The sequence below is a fragment of the Acipenser ruthenus genome, chromosome 19 (assembly GCF_902713425.1).
Source record: "Acipenser ruthenus chromosome 19, fAciRut3.2 maternal haplotype, whole genome shotgun sequence".
Classification (NCBI taxonomy): Eukaryota; Metazoa; Chordata; class Actinopteri; order Acipenseriformes; family Acipenseridae; genus Acipenser; species Acipenser ruthenus.
The window spans coordinates 547,017-569,908 of NC_081207.1; the positions used below are offsets into that span (position 1 = coordinate 547,017).

Here is a 22,892-nt window from a genome sequence, read left to right on the forward strand (position 1 = left end):
ACGAGTGAGGCGCCTCCCCTTTAGTGGCACACGTAGGGTGACGTGACGACGTAAACACGCGCGGGTCCCCTGGTTACGGGTTTCTCTTTCACATTTTCCTCCACCCCGCAGTCCATGACAACAGCAGAGATGGCGGAATCCCGTGCAGCAGCAGCAGCAGCAGCAGCAGCATCCACCCCGGCGCCTTCTCCGGCCCCCAGTCCGGGCTCCGAAAACCTGTCCTCTTCGCTTACCCCGTCTGGGGCCGGTTCTCAGCGCCTGCTCTTTTCACACGACCTGGTCTCCGGGCGGTACCGCGGGTCGGTCCGGTTCGGCCTGGTGAGGTTGATCCATGGCGAGGAGGATTCGGACACAGATTCGGACTCAGACACCGGCGGAGGCGGAGGAGGCGGCGGCGGTAGCTCAGACACAGAGAGCGGCCGGGCGGACTCTCGGGCTCGGCTTCTTGGAAGGGGTTATGTGAGGGTGCAGTGGTACCCCGAGGGGGGCAAACAAGACGTCCGGGAAACCAAGGTATGGGTGGAACATTCTTCCAGGGTTTGTGTCTTTAATAATTCTGTACCACAGTCTTGTCAGTTTTGCCCACAATGCAACATAATCTGCACCAAAAATAAACAGACGGTATGTTTAGCATTTTGCTCTAGTCTGTAGCTCGGGTTGACAATGTGCGTGCGTTGTAAAGGCAATCTTGCATTTTTATATCTCATTTTGCAGGATTTGCAACACATTCTATTAATACTAAAATAAAACCACACGTTCCACCGTCCTGTGCAAATGTACCATCTGTTTCGTTGAGCATTGTCCTAAACACTTTCACGGCATGATGTTAAATGGAACATTACAGGTGTTTAAAAGCTAGGCCCACGCTTCATTTTGTAAGGACGTTTATTGTTTACGTATTCCTTCGTGGTTCGGATGTGAGGATATTACTCAAGAACAATGAAACGGAACATACTGTATCAATATCAAGGGCCTTATGGATACATTCAAACAAATGAATCGATTATTGGGCAAGTTTAATGTCTGGTTACCGGAAGGACATTGCAAGATAACTGCATTTAATTTAAAGCCCTTTCAGACTTGATTACTAGTTACATCTCAGCCTTGTAGCCTGTAGGAAATGAATAATTAATGTCAGTTAAGCCAGAAATTGTTTGAACTGCTATAATGGGTCTTAGTCTGTTACCCTGGGCTGTCTCGCATAGCATTTGCAGAGCATTTTGATATAATCAAAACCGAGAAGCAGCCATCTGGCTGTGCCAAATTCCTCTGGACAGAACAACACAGAAGAGAAGCTGGTCTTCGTTTTCTGTACAAGCAGTATTGACCACATGTTGCATTACCGCAGTGAAAGACACAATGGAAACAGAAGCAGTAACCCAGAGCAGCTGCGTGGGTTTTGTGTCTTCCAGAGTGAGTGAGCCCTGTCCATGAATCACAGTAGGTAGGTCCTGACCGATGCCGTCGAGGGTCTTTCTGCTGATTAGTTTTGCATTGTCAGGGTTGGCCAGGTTTCAGTTTTCTTCACGTTTGCTTTCAGAATGAACTGAACTAATCTTGCTAAGTGAGGCAGGGCATCAGCCACACCCCTCGCAGCAGGGAACTCCTGTTTCTGCACTGAGTCTGCAGGCTTGCTGGCAGGTTACTGTCTGTCACATCCTGAACTGCTGGAGGTTCACTCCTTCTGCTCCCAGCCTACCTTGCATCTTTTCACTTCATTTTTTTAAATGGGAAATATAACAGAATTAGTTATGCAAAAAAAGTACTTTTATTGTAACTGGAGCCATGCTATTATTATCCATAAGGCTACGTGTAGCGTTGGAAAGTGAAGTGAAAAAAAGGGTTTTATTTTGACCTGTTGAAATCGCCCATGACTGCAGTCATGGCACACTGTGTTACCCCGCAGATGAGCTCCTTTATACAACAAGCCCTTTTGTCTTTCTGTCCCTGTGCCCTGCGTTGCTACGAGCACGACACATGGCAGTAAATTCTGTTAATATTCCTGCCCCAAGCATTTTATTTCAGTTGACATGCCTACTGTACTATCTAAAAAAAACTAGAGTGTTTTCTGAATTGTTTTATAATATAGGGTGTCCCCACACAAACATTTCCTAAAAACTTCTTGCACACCTGCTGTTTGGTCTGCAAGTACCTCAATACAGTTGTATATAATTGGTATTTATTGAACCAAAAATACGTGATGCAGCATTTACTCTAAACTCCAAAAACATCACCGTAGCGGGTTCCCAGCACATTTGGTCTAATAATGTTTGATAAATAAAGGATTGCTCTCCCCCAGTGGTACAGGAGCCACAGGATTCTAAATCCTGTCCAAAAAAAAAAATCCCTTTAATGCTGTCCCTGCTGACAAATTCAATCCCAGCTGGGCGTGTGTCGCAGTGCTTTCTTGTGTTTAGATATGAAATGAAAAACAATCCTTAAAGCACAGCCTCTCTGCAGTAACTGGTTTATGAAATAAGAAGCATTCAGAGGAGTCGCCAGCATTGCTAAACAGCTCTGTGCTTAAATATCTGAGCTTTGAGATTTTGACACGTCCATTACATTATTTACTTTTTTTTCCTGTTTGTTTTGGTTTTTTTTAGTAGTCCAACTCCTCTTTCCTCTGTTTTTGCAGGAGAGATGGTTGTAAGATTTCAGTCAGTTGAATTGCTACCCCCCACAATAACATGATGTCCCATACTTTAGTGACTCTCAAAAGAAAACTCAAAACAACAATAATAATAATGTCTTTATTTTTATATAGCGCCTTTCATAGTGGACCACCATCACAAAGAGCTTTACAGAGGTAGACTGTGAATTGTGCATTGTATGCAGAGTCACTTACAATAGGACATTGATTTAACATTTGATCCGCAGGATGGAGCACAAGGAAGTTAAGTGACTTGCTCAGGGTCACACAGTCAGTGGTAGAGGTGGGATTTGAACCAGTGATCGTCGGTGGCAGAGGTGAGATTTGAACTGGTGACCTTGTGGTTACAAGCCCTGGACTTTAACCACTGGACCACACTGTGTCCAATCTATCCCACGGCTTTACGCTTAACTGCTGTGGCTCTATATCTGTTTACTGAGTGTTAGTTTCCATCCCCGTTTGTAACTATTGTTTGTAAAAGGTTTCTGTGTTGCAATCAAAGTGGTGGGACACAGTGGAGGCTGCGAGATTGCTTTCATTAAAGTCTTAATTTCCCAGACAGTACAGATTGTGACAAAGCTCTCAAAATGAACATGCCAGCCCCTTTATATCCTCCAGGGGTTACCGATAATTACCAGGACCAGCCGAGGCAAGGAGTGACTGTTAACTTCGCTGCCGAGTGAGACGGGGGCCAGATGGTTGTTATGCAAATGAACCGGCCTGTCCTTCGTAATTACTGAACCCCCTGTCGGTTTACTTGCCCCTTTCGCTGCTTTCTACTCTTGTGTGCAGTCCTGTGCAGTGTGCCTTCAGATGACATTGATGTATGTATTTATAATTATTGTACTGGAAGCTATAACTGTTTTAATAGGTGCCTTTTTAAATAAGGAGGCAGAGAGACAGTGGATTAGTTGTCACACAGCCAGCTTGAACACTGTTGTATGAAAGGGAGCGCAGATGGTTGAGAGAAATTCAGAAAGCTTCTACGTATTGGAGTGTTAATGCATGTCCCCGTGAAGCACAAAGCAAGTTCTGGGGCTGTGAAAATGTTTTTGACGATTGAAAGTAATCTAAATATGCAGGAATACAAAAAGAAAATATATTCGGACAGACGCTTTTGATGCCAAGACGAAGACGACTGTAAGGTCTAGCTTTCATGTTACTGCTGGCACCGGCAGGGACAGATTCCATCCTGTTTTTGATTGTTTGGTCTGTTGGGTGATTTACTTGTATATCCTGCCTAATTATCAACTCTGCTTCTGTTACTATAACTACATAAATGCAGTTTTTGTACACACTCGTGTTATATGAATGGAAAAACCTACGTTTTTGCATTTTTTGACCTCTGAAAAGCGAAACCCTGTTGGAGAGGTGGATATCGTTTCTGTTTCACGCTGACATTCTCTGGAAAACATTTTTCTGCTGATCTTTTTTTAAAAATGAGACCACAATAAAGAGAAGGAATTTTCTACACTCAAATTGGTATCTAGAATGGTGTTGTGTTTTTCTTACTCCAGAAGGATGTTAATTCTGTGCGTTGAATGCTGGGCTCGTGGTTCCTGGTGTTGTGTCTCTTTGTTCAGATGATGTCATTGTTCAGTCTTTGTGTGCCACGGGAGGGGTGTGAGCACAGAATCTGCAGACGTGTAAAAGAGAGAAACAGTGAGCGAAATGCACAGAGTGTAGCAAAAGGCAACATGTTTGAAATATAAAGAGGGGGGTCATAGTGCTGGTAAAATTGATGGATGCAACCCTGTGGTTTCCTGCTGCACAGGTTCTGTTTTAATAAATGTCTATGGAAGTGGTGCTTTTAGTCAAGCACTGCAAAGCCAGTGTTGAGCAGTGCTCTGATCAGCCTCTGTCTAGACTTACAATGAGCATTCATTACCAATGTTTCTCTCTCCTTACTGCTGCTGAGCGAGCAGATGCATTGATGTGGATAGATTGCAACTTGTGGCTGGTTTAATCACTGCATGCGTTTGCAAACCATCATCTTGCCTTAAGAAGAAAATCCTCTTTAATGAAACACACAGTGTACATGTAGCCAGCAAAACATGGCACTTTCCATCACGTTGCCTTCCTAACCAATATCGACTGTCACCCCCCCTCCACTGCAGAGAAATGCAGTCATTTATTTTGTTTCAGGTCATTGTTGTATTGATTTCCATTTCAAGCAGAAGCCCCGCTGTTTTGAGTTATTCAGTATTCAGCACTGCATGGTTTAGAAAAATATCGGCACTACAAGATGTCTGGCATTCCAATCCAAGATACCAGTCCTGTACTCTGCAGGGCTGCGTTCATTTGAGATAATCAGCCCTCCTTTATTTTGTATTGCAGATGATCTTGTACAATACATATCAAGGTGTGTGCAAGGACCACATCGGATATGGAAAACCTTTGCTGCGATTATTGATTGTTTTTTTTTCCTTGAGGGGGAATATTGTTGCTTTCGAAATGTTATCCGCAGCCCAGACAGAGACGTAAAGCATGGCTTGTTTTTAAAATGTATGTGGCTGATGCACAATTTCAAGAAATGCGAGAACATTGATGCCAGTTTGATTCTGTCCCAATGGAATGGCAGGAGTCCTGATTGAATCATGTCCTAGCTCAAGCCTTTCTAGGAGCCAGACTTTGTAATCATGTTTTCTGCCTCTATTCGTTTTGAGATGGTTGTGATGCATGTTTCAGCCAGCAGCTGTTGTATACAGGATACAGAGGTGGACAGAACGATCTTACGGATATCAGGGTGCTGGAAAGTCGTCCTGGGTTCATTTCAGTCTCGTATTTGTTTTTTAATCACATGTAAAGGATGCACCTTTTTACTCTATAGCAGGTTTTGTAAATTGCTGATGTTTATCAGACAATCCTCAATCGTTTTAAATAACTGTGCTTCCTATAAATAAACTTTCCCTCTGTTCATTAAACCACCTGCTTGTCTTTCACTCACAGAATCTGTATTATGTTTGGAGCCAAATCAGCTTATGATAAAACCAAAAGGAATGAGAGCCCAAGGTAGTGTAGAATGGCTTTGCTCAACCCATTATAAAGGTAGTGTGTGTGTCTGTGTGTGTGTGTGTGTGTGTCTGTGTGTCTTTGCTCAACCCATTATAAAGGTAGTGTGTGTGTGTGTGTGTGTGTGTGTGTGTTTTATGATGTTTAGAAGTATAAATCCTGGTAAGCCACTTTATAATTCTTACTCAGACAGCAATCGTTCTCTGTGCTGTTTACAAACTAGACGTGATCTATCTCTCCGTTAATTCCTTCCCTGGAGGGAAACAAGCATGTATTCTGTGTGCTACAGGTTGCACTTGCACAGTGTTCATCTGCCTTGATTGGTGTGTGTGTGTGAGCCTGTGTGAGCCTGTGTGTGTGTGTGTTTTCTTTTAAGCAGGAAGAGTTTTGTGATGGAATTGGCATTATTTCAGGAGTGTGTACAGATGGACCTGATGTCAAATCATTTGTTAGATCAAGACATTGTTGCATGTCTTGATTTAAGAATCCCTATTGGCTGTGTGTTAACAGTGATTTGCCGTTCTTCCTCTGGAACTGAGAGAGAGAGAGAGAGAAGTAAATAAAAGAACAAAAGGTTTGCATCAGTCTGTCTATCCTTTTAAAAGAGCACAACATTATCACAAAATGACTGCATGTGCATTAGCCCTACCTTTCAGAATGCTGTGAGATGCAGGGAGACCTGTTTTCAGCAGGTTAATTGAGTTCAACGCAGTCACAGGACAGGAAAGCCAGGAAAGGGAGCTGCAGAACCTGCTACCGGAATCAATATCTGCATCTTCTCCTCTGCGGGAGAACAGATCCACCGTTGGTTACAACTGGAAGATGGTAGTACTGTACTTGGTTTGCTTTTACCAGTGCTTTACCATATCGTGTTGGTTTACTAAACTCCTCTCAGCCAAATCTCAGTACTGCAGCACCTGATATTCACTCGCAGTATTTCAGTACAGCAGCACAGTGTACCTATTGCACCAATAACATGAAACTACAATAGTGTTGATACATAATGGATAAGGAATAAGGGATACTAATGGAAAGATCAATGGTGCTTAATTCAGATCATGCTCAAATGGAGCTCACTGGTTTGGGGTTAGGATAGAAATGAACAGACGGACGGAAAGGAGTTTCATTTCCACCCGAACTCCTCGGACCACTTTCCTATCTTTGAGAGCTTAATCAGCATCCGTGGAGAAATGCTGTAATGAGCAGACAGAGCAGTTTGTAATCTGCATTCTGTTGAACGTTGATGCTGTACATCGAGCTAACCCAATGAAGGAGCCGGAACTGATTGAAGCAAAGTGATGTAGAGAGGCACAGATTAATAAGCTTAATTACAAATCTCTATGAAAAGGGTAAAAAAACGACTATTTTACACTGCCTCTTGTATGCATTTTGCAAGGTGTTTTTCTCAGTGACATGCTTGTTGTTTCAGTTCTGTTCATATTTGAGTGTTTTGAAGCTACGGATTGCATACATACCTGGAGCGTATTAAAATCTGCGGGTTTGCCTGTAAGCTGTCCAGAGCTGCGTTGTCCTGTGACGCTGTAGCTCTGAGGTGGCTGCATGGTGAGCCTGCAGTGTGTAAAAGAAGAGGTCGGCTGACGGCACACGCTTCGGAGGACAGCGTGTGTTCATCTTCGCCCTCCTGAGTCAGCGCAGTGGTGGTAGCGGTGAGCTGAGCATAATAAAATAATTGGCTATTCCAAATTGGGGACAAAATAATAAAAACAATTGGCGACTACTATATTAAAAAAAAAAAAAAATCTGCATTGCATACATACCTGGAGCATATTCAAATCTGCATTGCATACATACCTGGAGCATATTCAAATCTGCATTGCATACATACCTGGTGCATATTCAAATCTGCATTGCATACATACCTGGTGCATATTCAAATCAGCATTGCATACATACCTGGTGCATATTCAAATCTGCATTGCATACATACCTGGTGCATATTCAAATCTGCATTGCATACATACCTGGAGCATATTCAAATCTGCATTGCATACATACCTGGAGCATATTCAAATCTGCATTGCATACATACCTGGTGCATATTCAAATCTGCATTGCATACATACCTGGTGCATATTCAAATCTGCATTGCATACATACCTGGAGCATATTCAAATCTGCATTGCATACATACCTGGTGCATATTCAAATCTGCATTGCATACATACCTGGTGCATATTCAAATCTGCATTGCATACATACCTGGTGCATATTCAGATCTGCATTGCATACATACCTGGAGCATATTCAGATCTGCATTGCATACATACCTGGAGCATATTCAAATCTGCATTGCATACATACCTCCTCAGCCTGTTTGGTGTTCCCAGGATCACTTGTGACCGATTTATCACAGTACTATCAGGCATAAAAAAAAAAAAAAAAAAAATTGTCCTAATGAGATAGTGGGAAGTGGCCTGCAGTGAAGGAGCAGGAATCTGTTATTGAATCGTATAGGTTTCCCTGCCCTGAACAGTTTACAAACACTTTGTGTGTTAAAGACCACTCCTCGGGTTTCTTCAGACAGATCTCCCCCTTTTAATTCCTTCAGTCATTTCAGAAGGCCAGTTGCACTCAATACCAGTATATCTATAGAAGAGGTATTGATCAGCGTGATCTTTTTAATATCACAGCTCTTCTCTTCTGTTCTTCATTGATTTCTAAATGTCCAAGTCCAGCAGCGTTGAGGGCTGTCGTACTTCTGTGTTTTAGTTTCTCAGGATACGTAAGTCCATGTGCAGGTTGTGCAGGCTGCTGGAATACTCTGCAGGTTAAACATCCCGAGACGCAGCACGCTGTTTACTTATTGATGTTTGGTTTTGTCTTTGCAGCTAAAATTAGAAGATCGCTCAGTTGTTCCTCGAGACATGGTGCGACGCATGGGCCCGAATGTAAGTAGTTCTTGTATTACACGCACACCTCTTGTGGAATATGATTTGTCAAGCAGTTACATGGTTCTGACACATTCCTATGTGAACATGTTCATTGTACCTCCATGAATACATTCAATTCAAATTAGGATGACATCTTGTATATCGGTGTATATAGAAGCAGTTTAAAAATAAAGCACATTTTACATGACCTTGCAGGTGTCTGTGAGGGTTAACAGCATGTTTGAATTACAAACAGGACTAACATTTTATTTGAGGTCTAGTCAGCCTCCAGTCACCATTGCGCTGTGCAATAGAAACTTTCCTTCTCGTATTGGAGAGCTCCACTGTCTGGCACATTGGCTATTAGCTCTGCTAAATACGAAATGTGATCCAGCAATGAGCATCATTTTGACTCCATAAGTCTTTTTAAATTCATATACATTTAATTCTAAGTGCATTAACAGCTGCTCTGTCACCATGACCGCTGATGTGACTTGACATTTCATTTCTTTTTAGTATATCCATTTCTTTTGTTAATATTGAGTCTACTAGTAGTTAATAGGTTCTCAGAACTGCCTCATGCACTCTTAACTAATACTGTAATAGACCACCACCATTCCAAATAAACTGGCCTTTCAGAATGAGAAGATTGGTATGAACCCATGCTTTAATTACTACTGTCAAAACATTTTGTATCAGCAAATGTAGTGAAGGGCAAAAGTAGCCAGGCCAATTGTATGCTAGCCAAGGAATTTCTCCTGAGCGTTTCGGTGATGCTACAGTAAATCTCTTGTACCTGGTTTGCAGGAAAGCCAATGCGGAACGGTAGTGGACATCAATATTAAATGTGCCGTGAAGCTCGTGGGGACTAACTGTGTTCTGTACCCAGTGAACAGCAGAGATCTGCAGCACATCTGGGTGAGTGCCGTTTCCACAGTGGGACAGCAGAGAATGTGCCTTTAACATAACGAAGCGCACTGACCCCTATCGATGCACAGTAACTCGGGTAGAGGAGTTACAACTAGCCCTTTAACATAATGAAGCACGCTGACCCCTATCGATGCACAGTAACTCGGGTAAGAGGAGTTACAACTAGCCCTTTAACATAACGAAGCACACTGACCCCTATCGATGCACAGTAACTCGGGTAAGAGGAGTTACAACTAGCCCTTTAACATAACGAAGAGCACTGACCCCTATCGATGCACAGTAACTCAGGTAAGAGGAGTTACAACTAGCCCTTTAACATAACAAAGCGCACTGACCCCTATCGATGCACAGTAACTCGGGTAAGAGGAGTTACAACTAGCCCTTTAACATAACAAAGCGCACTGACCCCTATCGATGCACAGTAACTCGGGTAAGAGGAGTTACAACTAGCCCTTTAACATAACGAAGAGCACTGACCCCTGTCGATGCACAGTAACTCGGGTAAGAGGAGTTACAACTAGCCACTGGAAAGGCGTTTCATAAAGAGTGTATGAATAACTATAACCTGCCGTGTCGCTCGGTCAGTCTGCAGTACCATTGATATGCTTTTTAAATAAAATTGGTCATGAACAAAGACTTTTTTTTGGAGGCATTGAAAAAGTGTACAAAGTTTTATATGTAATTTCCCCACTACGGCCCAAAGAAATACAATGTAAAATACATTGTATTTTATGTAAAAGTGTATATTTTTATTTCAGCCATTCATGTATGGTGACTACATAGCCTACGATTCATGGCTCGGAAAAGTCTATGACCTGAAGAACCATATTATTCTGAAGCTGTCAAATGGAGCCAGGTACGCATTTATTTATTTATTAATATGAATCCCTTTTGAGTCGAATCGTCGCGCACACGCACTGCAGAAATCCACTTTTCTCTGCTCTTGGTTAAATGGTGTGTCTTCATTCATAATGAACAAACCTTCCCTGCGGGACACCTAGACAGGCTTCTGCACAATAAACCATTTTGAATTCTCTGTTACCCTGTTAGTATTGAGCACTTGCATTTGGATGCAGTTAAGTTGCCACTGTGATATTTTAAATAGTTTTAGCCACCATTGCTGCCTCCTGAAACAGCTGCTGTCGTTTTTAACAGCAGGCTTGTGTGTTTGTTTACAGGTGCTCAATGAACACAGAAGACGGTTCAAAGCTTTACGATGTCTGCCCCCACGTCAGTGACTCGGTAAGCCCACTTCTGTTATGCTTTAAGCAGAAGAAAGACGTTAAGATTTAAAATGATGTTCCGCTCAGATTTTTAGTGTTATGGTTTGCGTGTGTGAAGTCTTTTTTTTCTCTTCTTTTCGTCGCAGGGTCTTTTCTTCGACGACTCGTACGGGTTTTATCCTGGCCAGGTGCTGATCGGCCCCGCCAAGGTGTTCTCCAGCGTGCAGTGGCTATCCGGGGTCAAACCAGTCCTCAGTAAGAAGAGCAAGTTCAGAGTGGTGGTTGAGGAGGTACGTCTTCCCCGGAGGCTCTTCTCTCTAATATAGTTCTGTATTCTAGAGGTGGAGCAATTTAATTTATTATTATTATTATTATTATTATTATTATTATTATTATTATTATTATTATTATTATTATTATTATTATTATTGTTGTTGTTGCCGCATATTGCTGTAGTAGTGTGCAGCAGAATTGAAACATTAAACTGTGTGCGCTCATTGCAGCTCACTCTTCGTAGAGCTGTACCCCGAGGCACTGAAAAATATGGCTTGTGATGTAGATCATTATCACTTTTACTATTAATGGGGATCGAGCGGGTGTGAGAGAGATCTTGTATTGAGCAGTTGAGAGGCTGCTATGAAGTTCTTGCTCATTACAGCTGCCTGCTGGGGAACAAGCAAACCAATTGGGATTTAGGTTGGCACTCATAGTAACTGCCTCCTAATATTACGTCGTTTTCTATGGTTTCAGCTCTTTATTTTTTTGTAGCTGGGTTTTGGCACGAAGACAGTTGATGTCTCTTCAAGTTTGACAGCGGTTGGTGCAGAACAAGCATGCTGCTTTGTGGTGATTTCAGGTTTTCAGATGGATTTTCCTCCTCCTCTCTTCCCAGGTGCAGGTGGTGGAGCTGAAGGTCACGTGGATTACAAAGAGTTTCTGTCCAGGGGGAGCTGAGAGCGTGTTTCCTCCAGCCTCAGTCATCACCCAGGAAAACCTGTGCAGGTGGGTGTTGCACTGCTGTCTGTGATTCTAGGGACCAAGAGTGTTTTCATTGGCATTATTCATTCATTCATTTTAGCTGAGGAAATCTGGGAATGAGTGAGGAATATCTCCTATAAAAGGAGGATCAAAATCATGTAAAACTGTATTTGTAGGAAACCTGATTCCATTTGCTTTCTGATGGACCCACCCTTCTTTTCTAACAATGTAATGACCCAATGTACAGAACTGTTGGAAGAGATTCCCTCTGCATGAGAATGCAGTGCATGTTAACCATTCATCAGACGTGATTAGAAAACTGAACTTGAGTAAATGAAATGTACCAGATAAGTGGTGTTTATTTATTTTATTGTATTTAAGGGTAAAGCATTTGGGTTACTATGACCATGCTCAGTGGCTGCTGGGAGAGAGATGTCTGTACGTCTTCCCAGCTAAAGGAGATGTGACCCAGATAACTTGTGAAGGGCCAGAGGGGACTACTATCTTACCGGACGGCTCGGTGGCCAAAAAGGTGTGTATTAAACTACAGGAAGAGACCATGAGAAATTGCAGGTACACAGCTTATCAGGGGATGTTTGGCACACGCAGTTCAGCAGCTTCATAATAGGTCTGTAGAAGCTGTTTGTAATTTTGCTGCATGAATTCACAAACCTTTCAGTTCTTGAGCTAATTCTGCAAGTTTCATTTCATAAACCTTGTCATGTCTATATAAATATATTGTGGACTCTTGACCGGAGGGTTGTGGGTTCAATCCCCAGTGGGGGACACTGCTGCTGTACCCTTGAGCAAGGTACTTTACCTAGATTGCTCCAGTAAAAACCCAACTGTATAAATGGGTAATTGTATGTAAAAATAATGTGATATCTGTATAATGTGAAATAATGTATAATGTGATATCTTGTAACAATTGTAAGTCGCCCTGGATAAGGGTGTCTGCTAAGAAATAAATAATAATAATAAATAATAATAATATTCTTTAAGTCAATATGTTCCAAAAAGTAGGACGTTTTCCTCTGTGTTTTGACACTAAACCTGATCTGCCCCAACTCTGCAGGTAAAGAGACTGCTGAAGAAAGAGATTGGGAAGAAGACTACAAGCGTGGCGGACAGTCAGGCCTCAGGGGGCCAGCCTGCAGAAGATACGGAAGAGAAACCTGAAGAAGGTAACTTTGATAATTGTATTTATTGTTTTAAAAAGAAATGTAGAGACCGGATTGGACCCTTGTGTGTGTATTTTTAAGCCAACCTCGTCAGCGTAGTTTTCTTCCTTTCTGAAAGGGGATGGGAAGCTGGGAGAGGATCAGGTGAACGGAGTGACCCAGCCGGGCTGCACTAACAACGGGCCGGTGCTGGGGGAGGTGAGGCAGGCCGCGGCGGACCTGTGGGTCCAGTCGGTGGAGCAGGACGCGGATGACGAGGCCGCGGAGGACACAGATGACACGAGCTCGGTCACTTCGTCCGCGAGCTCCACGGCTTCCTCCCAGAGCGGCCGCAGGAAGAGTATCCCCCTCTCCATCCGCAACCTCAAGAGGAAACACAAGAAGAAGAACAAGAAGATCTCCCGCGATCTGAAACCGGGGGACAGGCATGTAACCCCTTCCTCCCACCCGAGCCTCTTCCATAGGGTCTGTGTAATAAGCTGTACGTGTGTGCCAAGCGATTGCTGCTCCCTAGGGTCTGTGTAATAAGCTGTACGTGTGTGCCAAGCGATTGCTGCTCCCTAGGGTCTGTGTAATACACTGTACGTGTGTGCCAAGCGATTGCTGATCCCTAGGGTCTGTGTAATACGCTGTACGTGTGTGCCAAGCGATTGCTGATCCCTAGGGTCTGTGTAATACGCTGTACGTGTGTGCCAAGCGATTGCTGATCCCTAGGGTCTGTGTAATACGCTGTACGTGTGTGCCAAGCGATTGCTGATCCCTAGGGTCTGTGTAATACGCTGTATGTGTGTGCCAAGCGATTGCTGATCCCTAGGGTCTGTGTAATACACTGTACGTGTGTGCCAAGCGATTGCTGATCCCTAGGGTCTGTGTAATACGCTGTATGTGTGTGCCAAGCAATTCCCTTATTCCAAGAAACCAGATGAACCAATCAAAATAAGAAACTGGCTGGCTGCCGGACACTGGATCTGTGAGAGTTGTAGCACTACCTTGGGTCAACAAAAAATATTCATGGTTTGTTGGAATTGTCAGCATTTCTCAAGCATCTTAAAACTGATTTGTTGTTGTTTTTTTTGTTTTTTTTGCTTGGGGTGGAAAAACAATTTGTATATTTACATGGGGAAATGAATCCTGAAAATACTGCCCTACATTAAAAAGTTAGTACTGTACAGGGATGGAGATCAGGCTACATCCCATTGCATAGCAGTTAGATCCATTCCTGGTTTTTCTGGGAGTTTAATAAGACACACCTGGGCTAATCAGGCTCATTTTAAAACCTGGAATGGGGTAGACAGCTATGCAATATGAGTCTTATTTCCATCCCTGCAGTATGTGACACAGTTCAGTGCACCAGTTCAAGCCTCTGCATGCTCTTCTAATGGCTGCGTTTGATCCTCTGCAGGATTGCAGTGGAGGTCGTTTCAACAGAGACGTCCGCCGATGTGATGTGGCAGGACGGAACGCTGGAGACAGATATCCGATCCAACGAGCTGTTACCCATCCATCATCTGGACAACAACGAGTTCTGCCCGGGGGATTTTGTTGTTGATAAACGCTGTATGTTTCTCTTGTCTACTTCATTGTCTTGCACCTGTCCTGCATGCTACATGCAGTCTTTTTTATTATTGAAATGTGTGACTGAGTTATTGTGTCTGTCTGTTTTTTATTTAAAGCTCAAGCACCTCAAGACCCAGGCATGTATGGGGTGATCCAGTCTGGTGATCACAAAGGTCGAACCTGCGCTGTGAAGTGGGTTAAACTGAAGCCAAGCGGTGATGATGTGGAGGTTGGTGAACATTCTTGTCACTTCCACCACCACATGGGTTTTTTTGTCTTTCTAAATATAAAAACTATGAATAAATGTGTGTTTTCCATGCTTCCACCACACTAAAAGATAAAACAATTTATTCTTATGTCTTTTTTTTTTTGTAATCGTCAGGTAATCCGAGAAGAGGATGATGTCAGTGTGTATGACATTGCAGACCACCCTGATTTTCATTTCCGAACCACTGACATCGTCATCAGGATAGGGAATGCAGAGGAGGCTCTGGCTGTTGACAGGGAGAATGAGGTAACCGTCTCGAGCAGGAACGCAACTGAACTGCTTTCAGTGGGCTGGGTGCTGGATGGAGCGAAAGATCTGAAGCCACGTAAAGCTGAAGAGTATTTCATCCTTAATTTATAAAACATCATGTTTCACACAGAGAGTCTCTCCCAACGTCTGTCTAAAGTTTAGCACTAATCTTCAAGTGCCTTACCTAAATTAACAGTAGTTCAAGATGAGTGCTAGTGCTGATTGCGTTGCAGTCAGTGAAACCAGCCATTTGAGTAACAAATTCACATTATCTCTTCTGCTTGTTGGTCTCAAACAGGGATGTTTTCTTTTGTTTCTGTGAAAGGCTGCCGTTTGTGTTTTTTTTTTTTTTTTTGCACTTGGAACCCAATCAGATGTATCTGTGTGGCAGATTGCAAGAATCTGCATGTGTGTTGTACAAGACTGAGAGTAGGTTTGTGTTGTTGAGCTGTTCTGAGGCTCTCTCTCTCTCTCTCTCTCTCTCTCTCTCTCTCTCTCTCTCTCTCTCTCTCTCTCTCTCTCTCTCTCTCTCTCTCTCTCTCTCTCTCTCTCTCTCTCTCTCTCTCTCTCTCTCTCTCTCTCTCTCTCTCTCTCTCTCTCTCTCTCTCAGCCCTCGGTGGGACAGGTAGCACGCGTCGATGTCAGCAGCAAAGTGGAGGTGGTGTGGGCAGATAACTCCAGGACCATTGTACTGCCTCAGGTAAACCATGCCTGTCTGCATCACTGTTCATTTTGTGGACCTTTTTGTTTCTGAATATTTGAAATCCCCTTCTTTTTGTGTGGCATGTGAGGGGTCCTGCTGTCTGCAGTGAGACAGGAAGCCCTGGACAAGCTGTTGATTGATTCAGTGTCCTGCCAATGCATTAAACCCCTGCCTGTCGCCACACACTGACACATCTGCTAATGCAGTTCAAAGAAAATGTATTACATTATTATGGTATTATGTAAATGATTTATATACAGCCAACAAACCCCATCGAAATAAATTAAAAAAAAAAAAATAATAAAAAAATAAAAAAATCCCAAAGCCTGTACACGTGTCTCTTTGTAACCAACCCTCTGCACATTAGTCAGCATTAGTGTTGATCATGTCTGACTGACTTCCTCCCTCCATTCCCAGCACCTGTACAACGTGGAGTCTGAGATCGAGGAATCTGACTACGACTCTGTGGAAGGCAGCAGCAGCGGAGCCTCTTCGGAGGAGTGGGAGGACGAGAGTGACAGCTGGGAGACGGACAACGGGGTGACCGAGGAGGACCACCCAGGTGAGTCCGCCCCGGCCCCCACTCCCACCGCGCTCCCCGAGGAGGAGCTGCAGGGAGCTGTGGGAGCCGCCGCCGCCGCCATTGCAGAGAAGCTGCCCAAAGAGGGCACCCCCAGGGTCTTTAAGGAGCTGAAGGAGGCCATCAAGATCCTGGAGAGCCTGAAGAACATGACGGTGGAGCAGCTGCTGACCGGCTCGCCCACCTCCCCCACCGTGGAGCCCGAGAAGCAGACCAAGGAGAAGAGGTTCCTGGACGACATCAAGAAGCTGCAGGAGAACCTGAAGAAGACACTGGACAACGTGGCCATCGTGGAGGAGGAGAAGATGGAGGCCGTGGCAGAGATGGAGGAAAAGGAGGAGAAGAGCCAGGAGCCCCAGACCCCCGTCCGCTCCGAGTGGCCCAGCGACACCCCCGTGCTCTGCCAGCCAAGCGGGGGGAAGCCGGGGGTCACCTTCACCAGCGCCAAGGGAGAGGTCTTCTCAGTGCTGGAATGGGCTCCAGGTACACCCACAGCAGCCTTCTGTTTCTCTGTTTGTTTTCTTGTGATCTTGGGCTCCCCTGTGATGGTGATGGTTCTGTTTTTTTTTTATTTTTATTTTATTTAATATTGCCTTACAGGCTCTTTTGTGGGACAAAAAAATCTATTTCTGTCATTTTCTGAGGAGTTTGTAATGCTGACATCAGCATAAGACCCATACTTACCTCTCGACCAGTTGAATGTTAATTGAATTTAATGGACTGAGATGCCAATATTTTTTTTGGTTTGTTTTTTATTTTTCTTGTGACTTTGCAGATAGCCACGCGTTTAAGAAAATGGAATTCCAGCCGGCAGAGGCTAAGAAATTCTTCAGCACAGTGAGAAAGGAGATGGCACTCCTAGCAACATCTCTCCCTGACGGCATCATGGTCAAAACCTTTGAAAGCAGAATGGTAAGTGATGCGTTTAGATTAATTAGTATTCAGGGCTTCCAGTCAGCATTCATCGACTTACCGGTGTTGAGAGTCTGTTCGTGTGGCTTGTTTATTTCTGCTGATGGTAAAAGATGTTTTCTAAGCATCAGCTTTTTTTCCTAATTAAACAATTGAAGCATGTCAGCATGCCGCCGGCAGCACTGCGTTTCCCTGCTGCAGCTAAGCATGTGATTAAAGAGGGCAGTAAGCACAGGGAAAGTGTCTGCTTGTGATCTTCCACACTGTCTATTCCAGGACCTCTTTGCGGCGCTGATTAAAGGCCCGACGCGCACCCCGTACGAGGGTGGGCTGTTCCTTTTTGATATCCAGCTGCCAAACATCTACCCTGCGGTCCCACCGCTGTTCCGGTACCTGTCCCAGTGCAGCGGCCGGCTCAACCCCAACCTGTATGACAACGGCAAGGTGTGCGTCAGCCTGCTGGGCACCTGGATCGGGAAGGTAATGCAGCCTCCGTCATGATTACAGGACAGCTTGCCGTGGCGAGCAGCGCGTTTCCACTTCCTTATAAATGTGTTGTTCATCAGGGGTTCTCTTTACAGACATTGAAACACAAAATAACTTTCATGCAACTATATGTATCTCTGTATGTATATATGTGTAATTTTTTGGTTTTCAATTTTTGCAATTGTCAAAGTTGCTCAAATCAAGGGAACAATTTTAGTTCTAAAAATGTCCTCCTTGCCTAGTGTTCCATGGCTTTTTACGTTAGTCATGGCAAGCAGAGTTCTGAAAGTATCTGGTGTTGTTGCCTGAAGATTCTGCTGTTTTTTGCTTAATTTTTTCTGTAGGGGACGGAGAGATGGACGAGCAAATCCAGCCTCCTTCAAGTGCTCATTTCTATACAAGGTGAGTCCAGAATCTCGCAGCTAGAGAGCAGATCAGTTCACTTCTCTGTTTTAATAAATATAGTGTGTTGTTTTTTCCATTCTGTTTCCAGTTTCATTTTTGGGTAGGGGATGGTTTTGAAAGGGTTTGGTTTCTGTCGTTATTAATAGCTTGTTTAATGGCTGTAAGCTCTTTGCTGTATCAGTTCTGGCAGACGCTGTTGTTTTGACACAGGGTATTGTGACAAGCTCTGCATTATTAAATGCTCAGTGACATGACTGGAGGAGAGGTGATTCAGCATCAAGTGCTGAGGGGTGAGGTAATACAGCAGGGAGAGAAGTGAATTGAGGGAGTTTATTTTATTGATTTTGTTTATTGTACTGAACAAATATTGTTCCATGCACGCCTCTGCGTTTTCTCCCACTTGTATTGTATTTTAGTGTATGCAGTGTATTTGCAGCATCTGCTATCCAAAGGTTTTTGTGTTACTGTGGGGTAAGGGCTTTGGGCTTTGGTTTGACTCGGGTTCACGCAGGCATGCTGAATTTAGAGGTGAGCTGAGGTTTGGGTAACATGTTTAACATTAACCTACTGGCCCCGTCCTTACACAGCAGCCACATCTCCTATCTCTTTAACCTGGATCGCACTGGTAGCGCAGTGAAGTCCCACCCCACTCCCGGTGAGGCCCAAGCTGACTTTGCGTTGCTCTGTCCCTGCAGGGCTGATCCTGGTCAACGAGCCATACTACAACGAGGCCGGCTTCGACAGCGACAGGGGTCTGCAGGAGGGCTACGAGAACAGCCGCTGCTACAACGAGATGGCCCTGATCAAGATGGTCCAGTCCATGACCCAGCTGCTGCAGAGGCCGGTGGAGGTCTTCCAGCAGGAGATCGGGGAACACTTCTCTGCAAGCGGCTGGCGGCTGGTGCACCGCATCGAGACCTGGCTGGAGCTCAACGAGCTGGCTGAGCGGAGCCTGGGCCACAGGGAGTGCAGCAGGACCCCGGAGCCCAGGGACGACCTCTCCGCGCCCGCTGCCTGCTCAGAGGCCAAGGAGGAGGAGCTGGAGGACTCCGGCCTGGGAGCCTGTACCACCTCCCCCCAGGAGACCAGCCAGCATTCGGACTCTGAGGGTGCCGGCCAGGCCAGGGCAGCGGAGGGGGGTGCTGCAGCGGCAGGACCGGGGGAGCTGAGGGTGTCCCAGGACTCTGCAGGGGGCCAGCCCAGCGTCAAACCAAAGAAGAGGAGAAAGAGCTACCGGAGCTTCCTGCCGGAGAAGAGAGGATATCCAGACATCGGCTTCCCTCTCTTCCCACTCTCCAAAGGATTTATTAAGAGCATCAGCGGGGTCCTGCAGCACTACCGCGCTGCCTTGGCTGCTGCTGGGATACCGGAGAGGAGAGAGGACAAATAACGATGGGCATCGCACCTTTGCACCCTCCCTCTCCAACTGCCCCACAACCAACACCACCCCAATACAACTGCCTCCTTTCATCCCTCTGCCTCCCCTTTAAATCAGTGTTCTCCAGCAGTCAGGGTTATACATACGAGCCCAGGCTCATATTCCCATTAAATATAACCTGCAGTACAAACTGCAAAAGATTTTAATCAGATTTTTTTTATGCTCTTGCTAGAGTTATAATAGAGCCTAATAAATGCAGTTCAAAAAGCAGCCCTAATTTACGCAAGCCCCTGATGCTTGGGGAGGGAGAGTGGTCCCCGTTATAAAGCACACTGATGAACAGTGATAGTGCCAAGACTGTTACTCATGTGTGTGCTCACAAGCACTCTCCAAACTGAATATTAATTAATCCAATTTAAAAATAATACAGTAATATATCTAAAAGGGTTTGCACAAAAAAAAAAAACTGTCAAGGCAAAGTCTTAATGATATTAAAAATAATAATAATACAAAATTAGAAGTGTCAAATAAAAACATTTAATTAATGTCATTAATTCTGTTTGTGTCCTGAACCAGGAGCAAGTGAGCTTAAACATGATATTATTATTATTATTATTATCATTATTATTATTAATAATGTATAGCTGTGTTCCGTAGCACTCCTGTGCTGCACACAACACAGCCAATTCCATGAAGGATTCAATCATTGCATTCGTGTTTCGAAAACAAACCCATTGTCCTGAAGGAAAAGAACGATGTGGGCTGAGAATGTTTCAGAGTAAAGTCCTTCTGTTTCAAACCGCTTTGAAGATGTCAGTGATTTTCACTGTATTTAGGCAGGTTGCTCACTGTATTAGAAGTGTCCCATGCAGCCCCTGTCTTATGGCATTTCTAGAACAGAGCTAATAATTCAATCCCAGGTCTCCAGAAGGGCAAGGCCAGTGCACAGTACATGGGGATTTCTACTGCAGTGGGCAAGCAGGCATGATGAGAATAGGCAGCGTTGTACAAACATCCTGCAGGAGATGGACTGTACTGGGAAACCTTGACAGCGACAACAACACAACACTGGTGTGTGTGAAGAGTTTACATGTGAACTGTCTGTAACTGGCTCAATAAACTTGAAACTTAGATTCCATTAAGAAACATAATAATAATAATTGGGTGCATGGATGTGTATTCTGCTATTTATTTTTAATCTAATCTACTGGCTTGATAACCTCAGACCAGCCTTTCTGCCGATTTGTAGCTCTTGGCACGGGAGCAAAGCGCTTGGATTTCAAGTGCACTGAATAGTTTCTCAGTTTGATGGGAGGTGCTGGGGTGTACACCTGGGTGCAGGATCCCCATTAGCATGCATGCTCACTAACAGGGCATCAGGATCCTGATTTGAAGCTGCTGCTGCTGCTTTCAATGAATAAGCCTCTTGTCTGTAAGCTTCAGGGTATGTTCAATAGCAACCAGAATAAAAATGTAACCTTCATTTGGCGAATGATGGGCAGGATCTGAACACAATTGGCTTCATGGCTGATGTATCCTACCAGCTGAGCCAGTGGCTACAGTGCATCCAGCCTGTTTATTAATCTGGTGAGCACAACCTGGCACGCTTCAAAAGGGTTCCTGCCACATCTCTTCTGTGTACTTCATATTAGCAGAATTGTTTGGAGTGTGTGTTTGTGTGTGTGTGTACCTTTTAAACAAGATGACCAAAATAGATCCTCTATCTATCTATATGCGCGCTCTCTCAATATCATATCATCTGAAATGAATGGATCCGATATCAGTTACATAAGCTTGAAAACAGGGATGAAACAGGTTTACAGGCTTGACAGTCAGTTTATTAACCTCTCGAGAGCCTGTCTGGGGGATGATGCCGCCTCACATTTCCCCAGTTTCACAACTGGAAGAGGGGGGATCGAAGCACAACCCAGCTCTCCTGGTTCCCAGTCTAGCATGAACATCGCTGCCACAATAATATCCAGCTGTCGTAGCAGAGAGGGTGGGTGTGGATGTGGGTGGGAGGTTATTTCTTGAAGAAATAAGTGAATTCAAAAGTATCAGGACTTTTATTGGACTGACACAAACAAGCATGTGAAACTGAAGAAGAGACCCCTTTTCCATTCACACCTTGGAAGGGATTCTTCAGTGTCGAAAGTTGAAATGCTGGGAGTTGTAATGTGCTCAGTTCCATAAAAGAGTAGTTTTTTTTAATTGCATTAGTGTCTGACTGGCCCGTCGATCTTTCTTCAAATGCGACGTTGTGTTGGTCTGATCTTATTTGCTGCCTGTAAGCCTGGGATTTATTTATTTATTTGTTCTTCATTTTGGCTGCTATGCCCAGACACCTGTGTTTTTTTTTTTTTTGCAGCTCCAGACTATTTCTATAGACAATGTGAAGCTAGAGCTGAAAAGAATCGATGCACACAAAGCTAAGTAATAGTCCTTGTGTCTGTGCATAATATGTAAAATAAGCATCATTTAAAGGTACAACCAAAGCATGAAACTTGTTGCTTCAAGCCTTAGAAATGGCTACGCAGACAAAAGGACTGTGTGCTGTAAACGTTTCACACAGTGGCCTGTTGGGCTACCCAATTAAAATAGTTCGTAGCCTGATTCCTCTGTACAGAAGTCAGAATTATACAAGAAAAGTACAAAAAAATGTTGACGTGATAATGTGAAAGCTTGAGTGTTCTTGTGTATAAATTGCTGTGTGTTTTGTTATTTTTTTTTTTACATGCCAATGATTTTGGTTGCATTACAGAACATGTGTAAGAAAAAAAGAAAGTAATACATTAAAGTGTGCTCTGTAAGCCGAAGCATGGCAGCCAAGGTGTTCTCTTCTTTTAAATGACAAAATAATAAAGAAAGTGCAAGAAACCAATAAATGAACTCAACCAGTTACTGCAGAGCTGGAGCAGACAGTTCCTCCAGCCGCCTTATCAGTCCTTCAGTGTTTTAGATGTCTTTTCAACAATGACTTCCAGTATTCCATTGTAAATGTGTGGCGTTTGGCACAAGGGTATCGTCGCCCCAGGACTTCTTTGCAAAGAAGCTAGTTATTATGCAGTCCTTGTGCATAAAATATTATACAGCCTAGAACTGTATTTGGACTATTAGCGTTAAACTTATTCTGGTTTGTGTGAATTAATACTTTTATAAAAAAAAAAAAACTTCCATAGAAGAATAAAGGATAACAAATGGATAAACCGACTCCATCCTGGTGCCTGAAGGTTAACTAGAAAGAAGGAAATGGATCCGACTGATTGGTCAATGTGAGGTCCTTAATCTCAAAGGTTTAATCTCTGTTCTATATCAATCTGCTGGAAAATAACGTAAATACAGTATTCATATGCTTACCCTTTTTTTCTGCTTGCTGAAAGAAAATCTCTGTTCTAGCACACACCCTCTGAATGGTGTCTGTCAATGTAACACAAGTGCTTCCTCGCTGTCCTATACGATGGCATCCAAAGCCTATAAGTACCTCCACTG

The 22,892-nt window shown here is 43.9% G+C and overlaps 2 protein-coding genes and 1 long non-coding RNA gene across 3 annotated transcripts in view; 1 reads left to right on the forward strand and 2 right to left on the reverse strand.

Moving 5' to 3' along the window:
- Positions 1–22,219, forward strand: LOC117424342 ((E3-independent) E2 ubiquitin-conjugating enzyme UBE2O-like). Its single transcript, XM_058992244.1, has 19 exons — positions 1–513; positions 8,512–8,571; positions 9,361–9,471; positions 10,242–10,339; positions 10,662–10,725; positions 10,853–10,996; positions 11,599–11,708; positions 12,066–12,216; positions 12,760–12,868; positions 12,984–13,290; positions 14,268–14,422; positions 14,539–14,651; positions 14,805–14,936; positions 15,550–15,639; positions 16,060–16,705; positions 16,998–17,134; positions 17,411–17,614; positions 17,965–18,022; positions 18,721–22,219. The coding sequence occupies exons 1-19, from the start codon at positions 115–117 to the stop codon at positions 19,413–19,415; spliced, it is 3,783 nt and encodes a 1,260-aa protein (XP_058848227.1). The 5' UTR covers positions 1–114; the 3' UTR covers positions 19,416–22,219.
- LOC117974043 (uncharacterized) lies at positions 2,750–7,576 on the reverse strand. The gene is made up of 3 exons (XR_009307738.1): positions 7,138–7,576; positions 6,312–6,445; positions 2,750–4,286 (listed from the first exon to the last, which is right to left on the reverse strand). It is a non-coding gene; the product is annotated as an uncharacterized LOC117974043 (long non-coding RNA).
- Positions 21,071–22,892, reverse strand: part of LOC117424343 (sphingosine kinase 1) — a 14,894-nt gene continuing 13,072 nt past the window's right edge. The window contains exon 6 of the transcript XR_009307737.1: positions 21,071–22,889. The gene's annotated coding sequence lies outside the window, so the exon portion shown is untranslated. The remainder of the gene's footprint in view (positions 22,890–22,892) is intronic.